A 15,730-nucleotide genomic window follows, 5' to 3' on the forward strand; every position below is an offset into this window, starting at 1 on the left:
TCTGTCCAAACCTGCCTCTGTCCAAACCACTTCTCTGCCAGTGGGGGAGAGAGTCCCTCCTCCTGGTCACCCTGCCCTATGTTCTCAGAGGGCCCACTGTCCTAGTGACCACCACGGCACGCGGGCGGGCAGCTCATGAGATGTCAGCGTCCCGACAGTCCCCCTCGGCCGTGACTCGTGGCGCTGGCCACCCTGGCCCCAGGCCCAGCCAAGCTGCGGCAGGAGCCAGACGCATTCGCCCGCCCCAAGCAGTGACCGGGAGGGAACGAGCTGTTGGCCACACTGGCGGTCAGATGGCCACACTGGTGGTCAGATGACCACACTGGAGGGCGAGGACAGACCATCGAGGCAACGATCTCACGGTTCGTGATTTCCAGCCCCACACTGGGCTCCGTGCTGACAGTGTGGAGCCTACTTGGGATTCTCCTTCCCTCTCTCTGCCTCCCCGCTCTCAAAATAAATAAAACTTAACATATATTTTACAATAAAATAAAATAAAATGTCCTCTTGGCCTTGGTGCCAACTCCAGTGAAGCTGGGAGCAGTAGTATGGGGCATGGCTGCCCCCATCGAGATTACTGTACCCCCTGGAGACGGGCCAAGGACACAGGAAAGGACGGGCAGAGCCAGGCTGTTGTGACAGAGTGGGAAGGAGAGATGTGGGAGCGGCTGGGCCCACGCGACAAAGCCCCGGAGAAGCTCTCCTTCACTGGCGGTGGTAGCCATTCGCTGGGGCGATGCTCCTTTCTCCAGGGGTCAGCTCTCCTGGAAGGTCCAGCCCCGGGCCCGACCCGGGAAAGGGGGCTGGAGCCTGGGGGGCCTGGGGCTGGAGGGGAGGCTGGCCGGAGTCCGAAGAAGCACTCACACGGCTGCCGCTGCCTCTAAAACGTAAGCAGGTTTGCTTCTTTAATGGTGTGTGTGTGTGTGTGTGTGTGTGTGTTTATACTCCTCTTCACTAGTGGATAAATATTAGAAAATCATCTCTCGGAAAGCGCGGTCAGGGGCGGGCCTGGCTTGCCCGGCCGACTGGGGGTGGGCCCTTTGGGGGGCCCCGGCCTGGTCTGCAGCGTGAGGCTGTCCCGCCAGGGCTCGTACACCAGCGCGTAGCTCTCGGCTCTCTTGACGGTGAACTTGTAGGAGCGGTTGGGCATCAGGTTGTGGATGTCGAAGGTGCAGGCGGCCACGGGGATGATGCCACACTGCGTGCACTCCTGCTGTGTCCGCGGGTCCAGCAGCTTGAAGCGGAGCTCAAACTGCTCCGGCGCCACCGGCTGGATGGTGGCAAACCACCGCAGGCTGACCCAGTCCTGGTGGGCCACCGACTCCTTCCGGTCGAACATGACGGGCATCTTGGTGCTCAGCATGAGCCGGATGTGCGGGATCTTGGCGGCACCGACGTCGGACACCAGGCGGTGCTTCATGTGCAGGCGCCCAGGCACCGTCATGGCCAGGAAGCTGTCCATGACGGCCGCCAGGTCCGCCAGCCTGCGCTCCACCAGCTCCCAGCCCGCCAGGAAGGGCTGCGGGTCGGGTGAGCCCAGCAGGGCGCCCAGCTCGGCGCGGCCGCGGTCCAGCTGCTCCAGCAGGTCCGTGAGCAGGAGGAGCTGGATCTTGGTCTGGGCCGCGCCCACCTTCTTCATGCGCCGGAACTTCCAGGGGTCGATGAGCTGGAACGTGGCGGTGGGCAGCAGCAGCGGGTTCTGGTCGCCCGGGGCCAGGTGCTTGGGGAGGATCTCGATGTAGTAGGAGCATTTCTTGAGCAGCTCCGTGCGGGCGTGGTGGCGCCTGAGCAGGTGGGGGCTCAGGTCGGAGGTCAGGAAGCCGCGCAGGGCGGTGCGGCGCTCCATGTAGGTCCTCCAGACCTCCGGTTCCAGCAGCCGCGCATCGTCAGCCTCCTCCGCCTCCTCCTGGTCCAGGAAGGACGGGGGACTGTCCAGCTTCGTCTTGTTCGGGCCCAGGCCCGTCACCTGGAAGCTCATTGTCTGGGAGCAGGGGCGGAGGGCGGGGTGTGAGCTGAACGCAGTTGGCCTCCGCCACCCGCCCAGGGGCTCGCTCAGGGCAGCGTTTGTGTGTGGGGGTGACTTCGGGCCCACTGCCCTCCCTACGGGGCCCCCTGTCCTCCCCTGGGCCGGGAGGAGGGGAGCTTGCGGGGAGAGCATGGCCCTCTGCAAAGAGGCCGATGGAGGGCCAGGCCGGCAGGCTGCAGGCGGGCATAAAGTTGGACACCGAGGGGCCGGCACTCCACCGACGGTCAGTCGTGATGGCACGGGGAGGAGCTGACACAGTGAGCTCTGGGGCAGAAACCCCAGCCCACTGAGCAGCTGCGTGGCCTGGCCAAGGTCTCAGTTCCTCGTCTGAGGGGGTGAAGATGCTCCCTCGGGACAGTGGAGGGGCTGCGGTGTGATCCTGTGCGCGCCGCACCAGACCCCCCCTTGGGGACACCACTGGCCTGGACACCTTCCGTGCCCGGCTGCAGGTGCAGAGCACAGCGCCAGGGCTCGCCCGGAGACAAGGCCAGTTGGTGGCTGGAGCCAGCGAGGGTGGCAGGGTGGCCCCAGCCTCGGCTCTGAGGGATAATCGCGCCGGCTCCTAGTTACCAAGTCCACGCTCTCTACCTTTGACGAGCTCACTGCACGCAAAACCCCTCAGAGTGGTAAGGTCCCCTGACCTCATCTCACAGATGGGGCCCCCGAGGCTGAAACGCTTCGGAGTTTGCTCTCAGTTCAGAGTTTGACCCCAGCCGTCAACTCCAGAGCCTGATTCTCCTTCTGTGCTACTCCTGCCTGGGTTCCCACCTCCGGGGGGGCCGTGGAGGGGCCGGTGCAGCTGTCCTTCCAGGACCGGGACACAAGGATTGGCCCTGCACGCCGGGGCTCTTTGGAGAAGGTGCGACCTGGCTGGCGTCCCGGGTCCCGGCCACCCCCAGGGCAGTGAGATAGCCGCTGGATCAGCACCACGTGGGAGACCTCAGGTTGTCCCAAGGGTTGGATGAACTATGAAGAAAGCTCACAGGTTGAGTGACCTGCCCAAGGCCACACCTGCCAAGTGGCAGTGAGGTCGGGACCCAAGTCTGCCTCCCTCCCCAGAGGCCACCTTCCAGGGGCGCAGAAACGAGAGCAGGCCCTGGGCACCGCCAGAAAGGTACTGGGATGCAGTGAAGCGTGCCTCTAGCAATCCCAGCCCGAGTCCTGTTGGCCCCTGGGTCTGACCACCGGTTCAGGGATGCCTCCCAGGCTGTCAGTCGGAAAAGCGCCGCGGGGCTGCTTGTGAGTTCCGGGGAAGGGGCCGCTCTGCGCCCGGGGCTGGGCGCCCAGACCTACACCCTCCCGGGCCTTCCAGAAGCCCCCAGACACCTCCCCCAGCAACCCGCCCGCCTCCCCGGCCCGCGCCCAGCCTCTTGGCGCGCCCACTTGCCCTGCCTCCCGGAGCGGAGAGAACCACGCGGCTGACTGTGCGCCCAGCGCGCACCTCCGAGGCCCGCGGGTTGCCATGGGGACCGCGGGCCTTTGTGACGCCCCGCCCGTCTCACAGGGTGGAGCGGGAGCCCAGGGCCCAGGGGTGCGGTGAGACGTCGCCGGGGGGCGGGGGCGGGGGCGGGGGCGGGGCGCTCTCTGGTCTCAACACCCAGACAGGAGCCGCTGGTGTCAGCCTCCTGTCCCGCCCCCCACCCTGGTCTCAGGTGCCAGGAACTATCTGGGGGCTTCGTTCCCTCCCTGAGGAACCTGGGGCAACGCGCCCTGCGCCCTGACTTGGGAACCACCTCGAGTGGCTATTGCGAAAGCCAAGCCTAAAGTAGGGTTCCCCGGAGAGGAGTAACTGAGGCTGGCCGTCCCTCTGCGAGTGCCCCTGTCCCAGAGTCCTGTGGACACAGTGCTCACGTGGGGCTGCCAGAGCCGGGGGGGGGGGGGGGGGGGGGGGGGGGGGGGGGGGGGCTAGTGGGGAAGAGGACTCCTGCTCGTGTCCCAGCCTGAGACCTGCTCCAGGAAGCCCTGGGAGGACCTGGGGGGAGCAGCAGTGACCTCGGAGTGAACACCTGTCACCGCAGGGAACAGCGCAGGGATCAGAGCAGCCTTTCCTGCGACAGCAGGCTTCCTCTCCCACCTCTGACAGTGCGGGGGTGCTGGCGCTGCTCATCTACCTGGGTTTGGACAAACGGGGTCTCCACAGTTCCAGGGAGCCTGTCAGAGGGGTTCTCAGCCCCCTCCGTGACCCCATCTGTAGCCCCCAGCTGGACTCAGGACCTCTGAGCTCTCTCAGCAAGCCTGGGGCCTCCCTCAGGCAGTAGTCAGTCTCAGATACCCAAGACACTCGTTGTACCCCTTTGGGAGAGGCGGGAGGGAGGGAGGGAGGCGGGGGAGGGAGGGATGCTCCCCGGGTCTCTGTCCTCGGGGGACGGGGGACGACAGAGGTGGGTCCAGAGCCTCCCTCCACTGCACCCCTCCCCTCCGGCTGACCCCACTCTTGCGAGGAGGCTCCCCTGGCTGGGCGTCCATCAGTTTATCCTCAGGCCCAGGCCTGGGTATGGCGCCCCCAGGAGGTCAGACCTGGAGGGGGGCCGGTGGGTGCGTTTCCGCCCTCCTCTCTCTGTTCTGGGCTTTCAGTAAATGCTAGCTGTTGGTGTTGTTATTCGGGGGTCTGAGGATTATTTGGATCATTTGGAAAGGGGGGTGCTGTCTGAAGGCTGAGGGGGGGGCTGGCCCCGGGAGGGGGGGGGGGGGAGGGAGACGCCCGGCCCCCGCAGAGGGGACAGAGACGCCCCTGCCCCCACCCTGTCCTGGGCATGTCTGGGACTTCTGCCGTCTCCTTGGTGTCCCACCCCCTTTTTTCTGTTTAACTTTAAAAAATTAGCCTCTTGTGTTTCTTTTCAAATTTCAATTTCAGTTCTAGTGAAGAATTAAACCCAGTTTTGAGAGAGTTGCAGATTCCCACGCAGTATAGCACAGTCCACATACTCTTGTCCCGTTCAGAACATCTTGTCACAAAGGGCCACCCAGGACAGTGACGGTGGCCCAACAAGAGCAGGACTGGTCCATCCCGCAGGGACCCCCACGTGGCCTTCTGCCACCACCCCAAGCCCTCCTTTCCCCAGCGACCACTAACGTCATCTCCATTTCTACAGCCGTGTCCTTTCCAGAATGCTGTGTAAGACAGCTGGATGCTTTTGGGGACTGGCTCCTCCGCTGGGCACATTTCCCTTCATCGCTGAGCGACCGTGCCTGGCACGGATGGACCAGTCTGCCCAGCGCTGTGTGCCGCCACCTTGGTCCTAGGAGCCGCGAGGGTGGGGAGCCCGGCGGTAGTGAGATCACGGGGGGAGGGTTCACCTCCACCGCAGGCCCCCATTATGTGTCCTCCGGAAGATGAACCGAACCCACGGTGTGGTACTCTGGGCTGCCAGCCTCGGCCCGGATACCCGGGGGGCCCCCCTCCTCATCCCGGCAGATCTGGTCTGAACCCTCACTCGGCCCCTGCAAGCCCAATGCTCTTAGAGACGGGGATGCGGAGGCAGAGAGGTCTAGCACCTTACCCGAGACCATACGGCTAGTGAGCCCGACAGCAGGGCTAGAACACCATCATCTGACCCCGTCCGGGGTCGGGGGTCCTCTCCCCCCTTCACACACCTCTACACGCCCCGCCCCATCCAGCACTGTCTCTGTGGTCAGGGCCGATGGAGGGCGTGAGTGGCAGAGTCAGGGCAGGGACCGTCCCGGGGGCCTGGACGCTGCTGTGTCAGGTGGGTGAGGTGAGCAAGGGAATGGCGGGTCCCAGAACCTGGAGGCCGGAGGGTGGGCAGGGAGCCCCGAGAGCCGCCAACGACAACACGGACACAGGTGGCTCTCGCTGCCGGCTGCCTGATGCCGGGTGTGTGTGGTGCCGGGGCGGCAGGCCGTCTGGGGGTTTGTGGGGTGAGGGGACGGGAGAGGGCCCAGGCAGGGGTTGCCAGGCGCGGGGTGCTCCCTGCAGAGCCCGCTGCGCGGGGCAGACGAGGAGGACGACCCATCCTGGTCACCGGGAGGTGGGGCAGGCATTCTTTGTGAGCCGGGTCCCCACCGCCCAGCACAGGTTCCTGCTAGAAAATGTCCCTGCTCTGACCTTGACGAGGTGGACTGAACCTTGCTTCCTCACCTGTAGGATGTCCTGGAGGTCTTTGTAGCGGGGACAGGGTGGGCAGCCCACTGGGCTCTTTCCTTTGGGCACCAGGCCTGGGGCCAGGCCAGAGGATGAGGAGGAACCCTCCCTGCCTGCTCTGGCCGCCAAATGAACGTGCTGATCCGAGAGCCTGGGGCTCTGGGGCTCGGAGGGACTGGGAGTGACCAGAAGGAATCTGTGTCCAGTGCTCCGAGCGCTGGACCCCAAGCACGGTCAGCACAAGCAGGACCCTTCCAGGACCCGAAGAGGCCTCCCTGCACCAGGTGGGTCAAAGACAGGAAGCATGGCTTCCCAGGAGGAGAGCGGCACAGGCATAAAGGACTTGAGGGGACCCGTGTGTGAAAGGCAGACTCGCCCAGGGATGGGAGGAGCAGGTCGTGGGTGTGGCGGCAGGGTCGCCAAGCGGCTGGTGGAGTGGGAGCTCCAGGCCCCTTCAGTGGGTGGGCTCCAGAGAGGAGTGTCTGCCTCGGGTCTGGCCCGGGTAGGTGGCTGTTCGGCCTCTCAGTGACCAGCGGTCACACCCGTCCGTTGGCTCTGCTCAACCACATGAACATCCAGCCGTGGATCCAGGGCAGGATTGGGAAGGGGGTTTGCGGCTGTCACAAGAGGGGTGTGGGCTCCGAGCGCTAAAGTGGATGAGCTGGGGGGAGGCCAGCGTGGGGTTGGGGGGTGGGGAGGAGCATGCGGCGGCCTGGGCCCGGACCCACCTGCCCCCACCCTTCCCCCACCCTGCCCCAGGCTGCTCAGGGTTTGGTCTCCCCACCCTGCCCAGAGACAGAGGCAGGGCTTGGCCCGGCCTCTCCGCCACTGGAACCCCAGTTCACATCCCTGAGGTGGGGGTCAGACATCAGAGCCTCCCCCTCCCGGTGGTGCCTGTTGGGGGGTCTCCTGACCCCCAAGGGCCCAGAAGATACATCGCCCCATCCTCCGTGCGGCACCCACTCTGGTGCTCACCGAGCCCTGGCGGTCACCAACTCCCACCTTATGAGGGAAAAACCGGAGTGCAGGGAGCCTGCCCGCCTTGCGCAAGGTCCCAGGCTGTCCCCAGCCGGACTCAGACTTGGCTGCAGACGTTCCTGGACAAGGATGTGAGCCTGTCCTGCGCAGGGTTTTATGTTGAGGGATTTGGTCAACACATAAAGAACTAGACAGTTTTCTAGCAAATCCGGGTCACTGCCAGGCGCTGCGCAGCGGTGCCTCCTTCTCTGAGGGCAAGGCTCGGGTCGAGGGCGGGCGCGTGGTTCACTTGAGCGTGACCTCTTGCGCGCGCCCCCACCTCCGTCGTCCCACCTGCACCCACGGCCCCGCCCCGAGGCCCCGCCCCGTGGCCACGCCCCCAGAGTCCCTGCCCCCAGAGGCCCCGCCCCCCCGGCAGGTCCCGGGGCCGCTTCCGCCCGGGCCAGGGAGAGCGGCTGTGAGCCCCTGGGCACGAGCAGCTGGGGAGCAGCCGTGGCGTGGCCACCCTGCGCCCCTCCCTGGTCTCAACCCCAGCCCGGGAGGCGGGCGCCTTGTTGGAGGACTCTGCAGTGACCTGTGGCCCACGCTCCGCGCCACCCGCTGACCCCTGCGGCCGCGGCCCCTCCGCTGAGGGCCCCGGCTTTGGCCCCGGGACGCCCCGGAGCATGGAGCCCTTCCTCAGAAAGCGCCTGGCCTTCCTGTCCTTCTTCTGGGACAAGATCTGGCCGGTGGGCGCGCCGGACGACGGCGTCCTGGGGCTCCCCGACCCTGAGGCCGGCGCGGAGCCAGAGCCCCCCGCCGCAGAGCCCCGCAGCTGCCCGGCGCCCGCGCAGCTCTTCAGGGCGCTGTACGACTTCACCGCGCGGTGCGCCGACGAGCTGAGTGTCAGCCGCGGGGACAGGCTCTATGGCCTCAAGGAGGAGGGCGGCTACATCTTTGCCCGCAGGCTCTCCGGTCCGCCCAGGGCCGGGCTGGTGCCCATCACCCACCTGGCCAAGGCCACCCCGGAGACGCTCTTGGACCAACCGTGAGTATCAGCCTGCTCTGCAGCGTCAGGAGTGAGGACCAAGTGAGCCCTAGGATCACATGTCCCGACCCACCCTTCCTCCCTCCTGTCCCTCACGCCCTCCCTCCTGTGGCCTGGACCCACGAGGCCTTGCCATGCGGCGGTGAGCGAGCACACGGGGCGGCGCACGCACGCCGGTGACTGTCTCCTGGTCCTGCCAAAAGGGAGGACGGTAGTGGCTCCTGCAGGCGTGGTCGGGTCCCGTGCTGAGTAAGCTGCACGGCGTGTACACACGCCACTGGCCGGGCCCCCAGCACGGTGGTCGCTCTGGGACCCTGTCCCGCCAGCCGGGCCCTCCTGCCCTCACACAGGGATTCAGCCTGGGGAGCCGAGCACTCTGGGGGTCTCCACAACATTAAGCCGAGTGGCCATTGCTTGGAGGGCAGGGGCTAGGCTCCTGAGTGTAGTTCCAAGGGAGACACGACACGGCCCCTGTCCTCCCTGCGCTCCTGATCAGGACGTAAGTGACCAGAGGGGCCATCTAGATGCAGTGAGGGGGTGAGGGGGTGAGGGGGTGCCATGCTGAGTCGGAGGTCTGCATTCACCTGCCCCTCACTGGTCCACATTCACCCAGAACTCTCCTTGCTGCCCTGGGCCAGGTGCGGGGCAGACATGACCCCGGCCTTTGGAACTGCTCCCAAAGAAGCTTGTTTTGAGAGGGGGACACGGGTGGATGGGGGGGCTCACCCATCCCCCCCCCCCCCCCCCAGCATGCCCGAGGCCCCCAGGGCCGGGGCATTCCACAGGCAGGGATTGGCCGGCACGGACACCTGGCGGGTCGCACGCCCGTCTGCAATCGTGGAGGGAGGAAGACAGACAGTGGAGGCTCCGCTGCAGGGCTTGGAGGAGGAGATGACCTCTCAGCCCAGGCTTAGGGTCTGAACGACAGGGTAGCCGTGGGTCCACCCGGCCCCGTCTTCGTAGACATCGTGCACGGGCCTCAACCATTCGATCCAAACTCTGGTTGTGGCCCCACCTGTCTTTCCCCTTAATGCAGTGGGTCAGCCTGGATGTCATGGCCGTCGCAATGCCTGACGTCCAGACAGATGTGGCACTGGCTAGGAGGACCTCCGGGGGCGGCAGAGACGCCACCCCCCAGCCCCGGCATGCATGGAGGTGACGTGCTGGGTGAGAACAGGCCAGAAGCTGGTCGGTGACCAGGCTCAGCAAAGCCAGGCCCAGCTGCCCAGACCCCTGCCCTGTCAGACCTGCCCAGGCTGACACTGGTTTCTTATCCTGTGCCCGGCTAGGCTAGGACTGAGCCCTAGACATGTCCTCTGCAGACCAGCACTGGGTCTCAACTTCACTCAAGCCATCTCCAGTCCCCTGGGGGTTTTGCATGTGGCCTGGAAAGCCCAAGTCCTAGGAAGGTGCCTCCTGAGGGGACTCCCACCCAGTGACCAGCCTGCTGGGAGCAATGGGAGGGACCAAGCAGCCGTTCTGATGGGGAGGGGGCCCACAGTCACTCCAGGTGTGGAGGGCAGATCCCATGAGCCACTCTTAGAGGTGGCTGGCAGGGCTGGGAGCGTCAGAGGGGGCGGTGCTGGGAGGAAGCAGTAATGAGTGTTTGCCTGGGCCTGGGATGAAAGGGCCGACCACACTCACGGTGTCATTAGCCCCAGACAACCTGGCTGTCTGTCCTCGGGGCCAGACTGGCTGGGCAGGGGAGGAGCCTCGTTCTCAGGGTTGAGGGTTGACCTGAGAACGAGGCTCCTCCAATCTTAGCTCAGCCAGTGCCCCACCCCGGGGAGAGACTCCCGAGAAGGTGCCTGAAGCTCGGAGTGTGCAGGGTCTTGGCCTGCCATCGGCCTTTGCTGTGGGGCTGGGGACCCTTCTGCCCCTCCTCTCCCCCCCACCCCCCGCCCTGCTGTCCTGGGAGGGGCCTCTGTAGCCCTTCTGATGCCCTCCTGGCTGGTGGGCTGCGGAAGGCGGGGTCTGGCTGCATAGTTCCTAGCTCCCCCACCCCCATAGCTCCCCAGGTGCCCAGAGGCCTCTGTGCCAGTGCCAGCCTCCCTCTGTCTCCCTCCTGCCAGGCACTGGCCTCACCCCAGCCTCCGGCAGCATCCGCCTGCCTGGGATGGCACAGGTTTGACCACCCAGTCCCCTCTTTTCAGGGCACCCCCACTTTGTGTCGACTCACTTCGAGTCATGCCTGGGGACCCCTGGGATAACTGCCAGTCCCACACGCCCAGGTGGGGGTCAGAGCCCACCCTCCAGCCCCCAGAACCCTGAGTTTCCCCCCATCAGAGGGGATGAGAGCCATGCTCACAGGGCTAGTCGCCTAGTGGCTGTGGCTCCCCCTTATAGGAGGCAGGCCTCCTGCCACGGGGTCCCCAGAATCTCCGGGAAGCAGGAGCCTCCAGCGTGGGAACCTGACTCAGGCGTAGGGCTCCCCGACCTGGGCCTTGGGAGGCAGACACAGGCAATGGGGTGGGGCCTGGTGCCTTTCCATTTTCCTTCCAAGGATGTGGAGCAGGGAGCTGCACCTGGTGTGGCCCAGGTGTGTTACGGCCCAAACGGGTGTCAGATGGGGAGCCCCGGGCAAGCCCTCACCCCCTGCCCCGCTCCACACTCGGCTGTGTAGCCGCCTGGTATCTGGGCACCCGGTGCTCGGAGCATCTCAGCGTGTGGAGGGCCGGGGGCCGGGGCCCCTCAGAGGCAGAGGTGTTTTGAGCCCCTCCCGCCTCTGCAGGCCTGCCCAGCCTGGCTCAGCGGCCTCCTCCAGGGCCTTCCTGGCCAAGCCACCGTCAGCCGCACTGTCCTCCCCTTGGGCGGGTGGGCTCTGCCTGGCCCGGCTGCTCGTGGTCCTCCATACACCCCTGCAGCCCGGCTGGGACCGCTCCCCGGGGGCCCTGGTTCCTGGTGCCCCCTTCCCCCGGGCAGGTTGGGCCGGGGCCGGGGCCGGTGGTCGTTTTACGAGCAGGGCTAGCGGAGAACCTGCGGCCGAGGAGTGTGGACAGTGTCTGTCTCCTGACTCAGGTCCCTGCTGGCGCCCGGCCCAAGTGGTCCCCCTGTCCCCTCCCCGATGGCTCCAGAGGCTGGGCACCGAGGGCCGGGGCAGATGCAGACCTTGGGCCGGGACCCTGCGCTGGGCCCTGGGTGCACCTTGTGCCTGGGAAGACGGTGGGAGCCGGGCATCGGGGCCTCTGACCAGTGTGGGGGCAGGGGTCGCTCAGGTCTGGGCCTGCTGGTGACCACCCACCTGCCCTTCGCAGCTGGTACTTCAGCGGCATCAGCCGTGCCCGGGCCCAGCAGATGCTCCTGTCTCCGGCCAACGGGCCTGGGGCCTTCCTCATCCGACCCAGCGAGAGCAGCCGCGGCCACTACTCACTGTCAGGTAACGGCGGCGGCCGCTTGCGCCTCTGTCCCCGGGCTGAGCCTGCGCCAGAACACCCCTGACCTTGGGGCAGGTGCTCCCCAGGCCTCGCTGGCCGCACGTCGAGCTCGAAGGCACCTGCAGCTGGTCACCTCGAAGCTCACCAACCTGCTGGTTACCTTCCCTCCTGTGCCTCTGAGCTGCCCGGCCTGCACAGCCGCCCGGCCGTCACTCACCCTCCCTCCCTTCTTCCGCTCATTCTCGGACTCTCCACGTGCCCTGGGCTCTGTGCCCTGTGGCCAGGAGCCCCCAGTGCCCCTCTCGCTGCACCTCTGGCTTGCGGCTGCCCACGCTCCCTCCTTTTCCAGGAGGCCCCTGAGGCGGGCTCCGAGCCCGGCCCGTGGAAGGTTGTGGTGGCCGTCTGGTTGGGCTGGTGGGAGGGTCTGGGGCAGGCAGCAGCCGGAGGAGGGCTTCATCTCTGTGCGCTCACAGTCCGGGCCCAGGCCAGCGTTCGCCACTACCGCATCTGCACGGCGGCTAACGGCCTCTACCTGCAGAAGGGCCGGCTCTTCCCCAGCCTGGAGGAGCTGCTCGCCTACTACAAGGCCAACTGGAAGCTGACCCACAACCCGCTGCTGCAGCCCTGTGTGCCCCAGGTGGGTGGGCCAGTCCCGCCCCCGCCCCCTGCCCAGCACACGTAGAGGGGAGGGCAGAGGGGGTGCGAGCCAGGCAGCAGGCCCAGGCCGGTCTCCGAGCGCGGCTGCAGGGGTCTGACACGGCCCGGAGCACTGGGGGCCCTGCCTGGGGTCGGGTTTGCTCTCACAGGTACTGTGTCTCTATCTCCAAGGACTTCTGGTGCCCCCCCCCCCATACCCAGTTCTGTGGGGGGACAGGTGAGGGCCGGGACAAGTGTGGGGAGGCGTCTGGGGAAGGTGCCCACAGCAGCTGTGCGCCCCAGGAGGAAGCTGTAGGAGGAGACGCCGGGACCGGCTGCACACCCGTGCCAGAGCTGGAGCCCCCGGGCCACCACGCACCAGCCGTCCTGCCAGGGGCCAGGCAGCCATCCAGTTGCTCTGGTTTCTAATGACAGTCTGGCCAGGCACAGTAATGAGTGCGCGTGGGTGGGTGTCCACCTCCGGCAAAGGGGCCACTTAGAGCCCGGAGCCACCGGGGCTAGACTCCTGGAGCTCAGCACCTGGCTCCCCAGGCCTCCGCCAGGCCGGCGTAGGGCGAGCGCCGCGGCACAGGTGCTGGAGGCCGGCGCTCCAGGGGGAACTGTCCCCTCTGTCCAGGGCGCAGCAGGCGGAGGCCCCGAGTGCCCCCCACCCCCTCAGCAGCCTCTCCTGCAGGACGGGTGGGAGCGGCCTCGCTCCGAGTTTGCCTTGCGGAGGAAGCTGGGTGAAGGCTACTTCGGGGAGGTGTGGGAAGGTCTGTGGCTCGACTCCACACCGGTGGCAGTCAAAGTCATCAAGTCAGGTGGGTGAGGCCTGCCCGCCCCTGTCCGTCCCGCCCTCTGACCCCTCTCGCCCCGGGGGCAGCCGCAGGGTGGCACGGGCGGGGCCTGGAGCGGTGCCTCTCCTGCAGCCTACGTGAAGCTGGGAGACCTCACCAAGGAGATCCAGACTCTCAAGAGCCTGAGGCACGAGCGTCTCATCCGGCTGCATGCCGTGTGCTCGGCCGGCGAGCCCGTGTACATCGTCACCGAGCTCATGCGCAAGGGCAATCTGCAGGCCTTCCTGGGCAGTGAGTTCTGCCCCCGACCAGGGGCCGCGGGTGACCCGGCTCTCCCTGCGCAGCCACGACCGTCGGCCCCCTTCTCGGCTTGGGCCTTTCGTGGCGTGCCAGGCTCGACTGTCAGGGCTCCGGCCCACAGCGGGTTCGGGCCCCGGGCCTGTGCTGTGCCTTGTGGGGGCACTCGGAGCGTCGAGGTTCCAGGCTGAGCGGGTGCACAAGGGGTGGGGGCCCGCCCGTGTCACCAGCCCTGCGCGCCTTCCCTGCCTTGGCCCCCCTCTGTGTCTGGTCTCCCCCCGGGGGCCCAGGTGGGTTGCTTCACTGACGGTCCCTGCACAGCACAGTGACCCTGCAGCCTTGGTGGGTAGCCCTGCCCTCACCCCCTCTTCAGGGTGAGGACGCTGAGGCACAGGGAGGTGACCAGTGCAGACGCCCGCCCTCCTGATAGCCCGCCCCGCCCCGCAGGCCCCGAGGGACGGGCCCTGGGCCTGTCCCTCCTGCTGGGTTTTGCCTGCCACGTGGCCGAGGGCATGAGCTACCTGGAGGAGAGGCGCATCGTGCACCGCGACCTGGCCGCCAGGAACGTGCTTGTGGGTGATGACCTGGGGTGCAAGGTGGCCGACTTTGGCCTGGCCCGGCTGCTCAAGGTCAGTTCAGCTTGAGACCACCGACCCTGCCGTGGCTGGGAGGCGAGGGCGCCACTCCGCCCCGCCCACCACCAGTGTCCCCTCACCCAGGAGGACATCTACTCCCCAAGCAGCGGCTCCAAGATCCCCGTCAAATGGACGGCGCCCGAGGCAGCCAACTACCGTGTCTACTCCCAGAAGTCGGACGTCTGGTCCTTCGGAGTCCTGCTCTATGAGGTCTTTACCTACGGCCAGTGTCCCTATGAAGGTGGGCCGCGAGGGGGGGGCCTGATGCCGGCCGGGCAGGGTCTGGCCAAGAGCTGGGGGGAAGCGCCCACGCTGAGCCCTCAGCGGAAGAGAGGCCCCCCCCCGCCAGCCCTCTCGTTGCCCCTCGCCAGGACTGAGCAACCACGAGACCCTGCAGCAGGTCACCTGGGGGTACCGGCTGCCGCGCCCGGCGTCCTGCCCGGCCGAGGTCTATGCGCTCATGCTGGAATGCTGGCGGAGCAGCCCCGAGGAGAGGCCCGCCTTCGCTGCGCTGCAGGAGACGCTGGACGCAGCCCGCAGGCGCCTCCACCCCGCCCTCACGTGACCTGGGGCGCTGGACGCAGGGGCTGGGGCCACTCCTCCCCGCCCGCGTGTCCCCGCAGGACAGCACTGGCCGCCAACACACACGGGTGCAGGCGGCTTGGAGCCGACTCTGACCGAGGGCCGAGGGCCCTGACACACACGCTGACCCACACTGTGCATGTGGATGGCAGACACACGCAGACTCCCGCTGGCACAGGAGGGTATGATGGCCTTTGCCCCGCGTGACCCGGTGTCCCTGCCGAGGGAAGAACTCGGCATAGAAGTCCAGGTGGGGGGATGCGCTGGGCCTGCCGCCCTGGACGCCCTCCACCCCCTCCCAGGTCGAGAGCCGGAGGCCGGACTTCCCAGTGTTCTGCGGGGCCCCCCTGTGGCCGATGTCGGGCTGGCGGGCAGACCCCAGGCGCTGGGCACACAGGGCTCAGGAACAGACCCGGGCAGACGGGAAGGCAGCGGGCACGCGATAAATGCACACCGAGCTGACTCAGACACACGCACAGACACGCGTCACCCACAGGCCGCAGCCCCAGCCCCGGAACAGACCCGGAGCTGTCATGGCCCACCAGCTGGTTCATCGTGGCAGACAGACAGCTGGCCCCATGCGGCCCAGGCCCCCGGCCCAGGATCCTAGCGCCCAGACCGGGGACCCAGAGGAAGCATGACTTCTGGGCCACTGGCAGGACTCTGTGCCGGCCGCGGGAGCTGTGTGATAGCCCCTTCCATTTCCCTGGGGCCGGAATTGAAGGGGCGGAGGGAGGGACTGGGTCAGGCCATGGGGAAGGTGCGGCTGGCTGGCTCTTTCTGGGGACGGGGCAAAGGTCAGGGAGGCAGAGTCTGGACCTCAGCCGCTCAGGGTCCCGAGTGCTGGCCTGCCCGTGCAGGGTCAGGCAGGGGTGGGGTTGGATGCCACGGTGTTCAGGCAACTGGGTCACAACCTGGTCTCTGGGGAAAAGGAAACGGGCGGTTTCCAGCGTGTGACTGCTCCCCCAGAGGCTGATTTCAAGCCACTGTTGATGTCACTGAATGAGGAGCTGGGGGCTGGGAGGGGAGGGGGGACGAACAGCATTGCTTCTCAATCATCCTGCCCAGCTCTGGTCACTAAGACAGACGGAGGGCCGGGGGCCGGGCAGGGGAGGTCTATGCTCAGGGTCTTTACCCTCCACTCCTGTGCCCCCCATGATGACAGCTGCGCCCCGAAGGCCTGTGGGATGGAAGGACAGAGGCGGCTGAGTCTGCTTACTGTCCCCTGGAGAGAACCGCCCATGTGCACAGTTCGAGGCAGGGGTGCGCCTGCTGA

General features: G+C 66.9%; 2 protein-coding genes across 2 annotated transcripts; one reads left to right on the plus strand and one right to left on the minus strand.

Annotated features, from left to right (window-relative positions):
- Window positions 1–875: 875 nt before the first annotated feature.
- FNDC11 (fibronectin type III domain containing 11) lies at window positions 876–3,502 on the minus strand. Its single transcript, XM_049650458.1, has 2 exons — window positions 3,414–3,502; window positions 876–1,981 (listed from the first exon to the last, which is right to left on the minus strand). The coding sequence occupies exon 2, from the start codon at window positions 1,976–1,978 to the stop codon at window positions 977–979; it is 1,002 nt and encodes a 333-aa protein (XP_049506415.1). The 5' UTR covers window positions 1,979–1,981; window positions 3,414–3,502; the 3' UTR covers window positions 876–976.
- A 4,032-nt stretch (window positions 3,503–7,534) lies between these two features.
- Window positions 7,535–14,444, plus strand: SRMS (src-related kinase lacking C-terminal regulatory tyrosine and N-terminal myristylation sites). Its single transcript, XM_049650464.1, has 8 exons — window positions 7,535–8,133; window positions 11,388–11,509; window positions 11,981–12,144; window positions 12,781–12,964; window positions 13,073–13,231; window positions 13,685–13,866; window positions 13,957–14,113; window positions 14,244–14,444. Exons 1-8 carry the CDS (start codon window positions 7,772–7,774, stop codon window positions 14,435–14,437), a joined length of 1,524 nt encoding a protein of 507 aa, XP_049506421.1. The 5' UTR covers window positions 7,535–7,771; the 3' UTR covers window positions 14,438–14,444.
- The last annotated feature ends 1,286 nt before the right edge of the window (window positions 14,445–15,730 follow it).

Source organism: Panthera uncia (genome assembly GCF_023721935.1).
Source record: "Panthera uncia isolate 11264 chromosome A3 unlocalized genomic scaffold, Puncia_PCG_1.0 HiC_scaffold_11, whole genome shotgun sequence".
In the NCBI taxonomy this organism is placed as follows: domain Eukaryota; kingdom Metazoa; phylum Chordata; class Mammalia; order Carnivora; family Felidae; genus Panthera; species Panthera uncia.

Coding starts and splice junctions, on each gene's coding strand:
- FNDC11 (XM_049650458.1), bottom strand. CDS start 1,978: ATGAGCTTCCAGGTGACGGGCCTGGGCCCGAACAAGACGAAGCTGGAC.
- SRMS (XM_049650464.1), top strand. CDS start 7,772: ATGGAGCCCTTCCTCAGAAAGCGCCTGGCCTTCCTGTCCTTCTTCTGG. Junction 8,134..11,387: donor GAGACGCTCTTGGACCAACC/GTGAGTATCAGC, acceptor TGCCCTTCGCAG/CTGGTACTTCAGCGGCATCA. Junction 14,114..14,243: donor CGGCCAGTGTCCCTATGAAG/GTGGGCCGCGAG, acceptor GCCCCTCGCCAG/GACTGAGCAACCACGAGACC.